General features: G+C 49.1%; 1 protein-coding gene across 1 annotated transcript; it reads right to left on the bottom strand.

Moving 5' to 3' along the window:
- Positions 1–285: 285 nt before the first annotated feature.
- EEF1A1 (eukaryotic translation elongation factor 1 alpha 1) lies at positions 286–4,759 on the bottom strand. The gene is made up of 8 exons (XM_050950839.1): positions 4,645–4,759; positions 3,686–3,876; positions 2,666–2,845; positions 2,262–2,558; positions 1,880–2,030; positions 1,455–1,711; positions 1,023–1,257; positions 286–680 (listed from the first exon to the last, which is right to left on the bottom strand). The coding sequence occupies exons 2-8, from the start codon at positions 3,827–3,829 to the stop codon at positions 556–558; spliced, it is 1,389 nt and encodes a 462-aa protein (XP_050806796.1). The 5' UTR covers positions 3,830–3,876; positions 4,645–4,759; the 3' UTR covers positions 286–555.
- Between the last annotated feature and the right edge of the window lie 570 nt (positions 4,760–5,329).

Raw genomic sequence — 5,329 nt, 5'->3', positions numbered from 1 at the left:
GCCACAAACTTGGTTTACTGAATGTGTTGTAGAATGCACCACTCTGCAATACATTACTGCACCCGATTTGTCCAGTGTAACATATCTTTAGTTAGTCAATGAGGAAGTGTTTAAGGTCTTGTCCCTTAACAATACAATGGGATTTTACATTCAGCAGAGACTCAATTTTTATTTCTGCTTTGCAGTTCACCTTTAACTCAAGCAAATATAAAAATTTTGAATTTTACTCTAATAAATTGGATATAGCTTTCCTATAGTCAACATTAATCCAAAGAACACACAAACTTAGCATTAAAACTTTGTTTTTAATGGTCTCAAATTCTGTGACAGATTTTTGGTCAAGTTGTTTCCATTAAAAAATTTACTGGTTTAAAAACTAATAACTTAAACTGCCACGAAACAAATGGTCCACATTCCTTTCCTTCTGAAGCTTTTACGATGCATTGTAATCATTAACCAGTCTTTTACTATTAAACTTAAATGGCCAATTGAGACAAACAGTTCTGAGACCGTTCCACCGATTAAGACTGAGGTGGCAGCTGATGTACAGAATTTTCATTTAGCCTTCTGAGCCTTCTGGGCGGACTTTGTGACCTTGCCAGCTCCAGCAGCTTTCTTATCAACTGCCTTGATGACACCAACAGCAACAGTCTGTCTCATGTCACGCACAGCAAAACGACCTGGAAACAAAATGACAACATTTTATAATTTTGTATGTGAGTATACAGATGCACACCCTGACTGAGACAACCTATGCATGGCAACACCACACGGGATATGGCAGGAAGTAAAAATATAAAACTGAAACTGCAGGTGTTATTGGAAGTATCTAAATGGAATTTGGCCTACACCCATTTTAAAAGGGTTATGGAGCACTGCGCAAAGCCTTATAGCAAGCTTAAAAGTTTCAATGACACCTCACAAAGTAAGGTGGCTGTCACCCAAGAAACAACTAAGACATTTCTAAAAGGGCATGAAACATAACATGAATTTACAAGTAGTTATTTTAGAGGACCACTTACCCAGAGGAGGGTAGTCTGAGAAGCTCTCGACACACATGGGTTTGCCTGGGACCATGTCAACGATGGCAGCGTCTCCAGATTTCAAGAATTTAGGACCATCCTCCAACTTCTTACCAGAACGACGATCAATCTTCTCTTTCAGTTCAGCAAACTTGCAAGCAATGTGAGCAGTGTGGCAATCCAACACAGGGGCATAACCAGCACTAATTTGGCCTGGGTGGTTCAGGATGATGACCTGTAAGAAAAAAAACAGTAACTTTTCAAGCATAACTCATGGTTACTTGTTGCGTTAAGCTGTTTAAAAAGCCAGGAGTACTTTATCTTCTAGGGATGAACTTCAAAATATTCACTCCAAACAAGACGCAAATATTGGCTGGTCATCAATCCATAACAAAAAAGTTTCAAAGATCTTCAAATGGTTCTGAAAAGTACCTGGGCAGTGAAGCCAGCAGCTTCCATTGGGGGGTCATTCTTACTGTCACCAGCAACATTACCACGGCGAACGTCTTTCACAGACACGTTCTTGACATTGAAGCCAACATTGTCACCAGGCAGAGCTTCACTCAAAGCTTCATGATGCATCTCAACAGATTTTACTTCAGTTGTTACGTTGACAGGGGCAAATGTTACTACCATGCCTGGCTTCAGGATGCCAGTTTCCACACGACCAACTGGAACAGTACCAATACCTGAAAAAGAAAAGAAAAAAGCAACTCTAGGATGTTTACTCCTAATTTACCTAGGCAATTTCTGTTTTTTTAAAGCAATACCGTCACTATCGATCTGGCAGATTTTAAAAAACAAAGCCTACTATTGGAGGAAAAATTACGGAACTATTCTTCACACGAAGTACTTACCACCAATTTTGTAGACATCTTGCAGAGGCAAACGCAGAGGCTTGTCAGTTGGACGAGTTGGTGGCAGTATACTATCCAAAGCTTCTAGCAGGGTAGTTCCACTGGCATTGCCATCCTTACGGGTAACCTTCCATCCCTTAAACCAGGGCATCTAACAAAAAGCAGCACAAATGCAACTTGTTTTTAGAAATACTGGGATGTAGAAATAGGAAGGACAAATAAGATATCAAGGATGAAATGTAAGGTAATTTGTGAAACATGATCTTGATCTGAGTTTTAAATAGATATAAAAGCCATTCAAATGCATTGTTTCTTAAATCCTGACAGTTCACCCTGGCAGTCCCTCCAACTTAATTCTGATATAGAATGTAAACAAACTTACGTTAGTGCTAGGCTCCAACATATTGTCTCCATTCCAACCAGAAATTGGCACAAAAGCTACAGTGTCTGGATTGTAGCCAATTTTCTTAATGTAAGTGCTGACTTCTTTGACAATTTCTTCATATCTCTTCTGGCTGTACGGTGGTTCAGTGGAATCCATCTTGTTCACACCAACAATCAGCTGTTTTACACCCAGTGTGTAGGCCAGAAGGGCATGTTCACGAGTCTGCCCATTCTTGGAGATACCAGCTTCAAACTCACCAACACCAGCAGCAACAATAAGGACAGCACAGTCAGCCTTTGGGGAAAAAGATAGGTTACTTGTTTTTTTTTTTTTTTTGCATAACCACAAATACACATCAGAAAATACTAAAACCCTCAAGTGAATTCATAGTGTTTACATACTTGGGAAGTGCCAGTAATCATGTTTTTGATGAAATCTCTGTGTCCAGGAGCATCAATGATGGTGACATAGTACTTGCTTGTTTCAAATTTCCACAAAGAAATATCAATTGTGATACCACGCTCACGCTCAGCCTTCAGCTTGTCCAAAACCCAGGCATATTTGAAGGAACCTTTGCCCATCTACAGGTGTTTAAAAAAAAAAAAGAAAAAAAAAGAAAAAAAAAGAAGTGTAACATTCGTTGGTTTTCTAAATGACAGTTTAAAACAATTTGTATGCAATGAACAGAGAAAGTTTCTAAAACAGTACAAGGCATCTTCTGCAGCTACTTTCCTGTAATGCTAATACAGCTTTGGCTTGAATGCATTTGGCACAACTGGTGAGAGATTCCATCTCTTTTCTCAGTTATTTAACCTATGACACTTTAGCCTTCAGTCTGTTAATTAAGTTAGACTTTGCAAAGACAAGCCTTCATATCAAGTGTCCACTGCAAGTTCTTGTTTTCATACCACTGTAATCTCTTCCACAACTACAGTATGTGCTATTCACCCACAGGCTATTTTTATAGCTAGTATAATGTCATTCAATGTATTTTTTGAGATGCAGTCTCTACTATATGGAAATGAAAGTACACCAATTAACATATGGATCAAGCACATACAGTAACAAATGTTTTTCAACTTGATATAGGAAGAGCCATGTATTCCTCTACCTTTAGAGAAAGCCTGAATGCAGCAATTGCTTACACAGAACTGTTTTGCATTTCCTGTCTTGTTGAACACCCAGCCTGAAGCTGGGAACGCTGAAAATCCCTGCTGTTGCTGAAGTCACTGGATAAAAATCAGATATTTTCTCCCTGTTCTGACTGATGGGTGGAGATCTACTGTCTGCAGAGTAGCTGAAAAGCGCTGTTTAAATAGCGAGCATGGTGCTATTTCACCAACTCAGGTTGCTCTCAGAGCCTCCATTTTGCACTTAAACCAGGCTACTGGGCTAATTAAATCTTTCGGCCAGCGAGGTACCTCCGCAGCTTCCTTCTCGAACTTCTCGATGGTCCGCTTGTCGATGCCCCCGCACTTGTAGATGAGGTGCCCGGTGGTGGTGGACTTGCCGGAGTCGACATGGCCGATGACGACGATGTTGATGTGGGTTTTCTCCTTACCCATGATGGGGTGGCTCGCGGCGTCCGGCTTTTTCGGTACAAAATCAACACCTGCGGAGGAGAAAACCCGTCAGAAAACAAGCCGGGCCAGAGCCTCGGTAACCGGGGGAGGCGCGCGGCCCAGGGCGGGGCGGCCTCGAGGCCGTGAGTAGGCCCAGGCGGCGCTCGAGGACCACGGCTCCGCCCACCGCGGGGGGGCTCCACATGCGAGAAGCGTTCCCCCCACCCCCACCCCGCCGGCTCAGCCCCCTGCGCGAAGCGCTGCCATGCGGCCGGCGAGCGCAGAGCCGAGGCCAGGCCGGGCGGCGGGGCGCGGCTCCTTTGTGTAACTAACCCTCCGCCCGGCCGCCGCGTCCTCCATTTTGTGGCGCTCGCGGAAGAGGGGAGGGAAAGGAAGCGGCCATCTTCGCTGAGCGGGCGGCGGGGAATGGGAGCGGCCCTATTCCCCACCCAACCCTTGGCGCGCCGCAGGCCGGCCCGCACCACCAGGCCGGGGGGATCCCCCGAGAGCGGCGATGGGGGGTTCCAGGGCCCCGCATGTAGCGGCTACTCCCCTCTCCAGGGCCCAACCCCCAAAACAAGGGGCAGCGCGGGGGACACGTCGCCATTTTGTGGGGCCCTCTCGCCCCCTCCCCCACCCACAGGTGGGGCCGCCGGGGCGAGTTCCCGACACCTCCCCTCCCCGCGGGTCCCTTCTCCACCATCAGCCCCGGACCCTCGCACGAGCCGCAGCTTTCCCGCGCGCGGCCGCACTCACCCCCCCTGACCCTCGGGCCCGCCCCTCCCCCACCAGGCCTGCGCCACGCGGCCGGCTCTCACCTGCGAGGCGTCGGCAAACCCGTCGCGAAAAAGACCGACAACGTGAGCCGCCGCGCTTATATATCCTGCGTGGGGGCGGGGCGTGCGGGACACGTCACCGCTCCAGCGTTCGACTCGCTCCTCCCCGCCGTTCGCAGCGCCCCTAGAGTCGGGCCCGGCAGGGAGCGGGGACGAAGTGCTCTGCGCGCCCTGAAACGGGGGCGGTGCGGCTGGCCGCAGCCAGGCTACCGGCCGCAGGAGGGGCAGTCCCCGCGGTGCGCCGCTGGGTCTCCCCTCGGGGCGTTTGGTGACGGCCCCGTCCGCCCGCCCAGAGAGCGGACTCCGGCCTTCGCCTGAGTCGCGGCAGAACCACCCCAGCCGCCCGCTGAGCTTGGCTCGCTCGCTCCACCCGCGGAGGCCGAGAGCTCGAGCTCTCTGCCCCTCCCGTCCGATCCCCTTGCCCCCTCAGCCCATCCCCCACACAGCAATACAGCCCGTGTGCCCGTCCCTCCCCCTAAGCCAACCCCCCCCGGCCTCTCCGCGTTTTTTCCGTACAGCCACAGAGCCGCCCATCCCCCACACACCCTATGTGCCCCCATGAACCTGTCCCTCCCCCTACAGCCAACCCCCCCCCCCCGCCACTCCGCATCTCTTCCATGTAGCCACAGAGCCGCCCATCCCCCCCCACACCCAATGTGCCCCCATG

The sequence above is a fragment of the Gopherus flavomarginatus genome, chromosome 4 (assembly GCF_025201925.1).
Source record: "Gopherus flavomarginatus isolate rGopFla2 chromosome 4, rGopFla2.mat.asm, whole genome shotgun sequence".
NCBI lineage: Eukaryota > Metazoa > Chordata > Testudines > Testudinidae > Gopherus > Gopherus flavomarginatus.
This window is presented reverse-complemented; position numbering and strand designations above follow the sequence as displayed.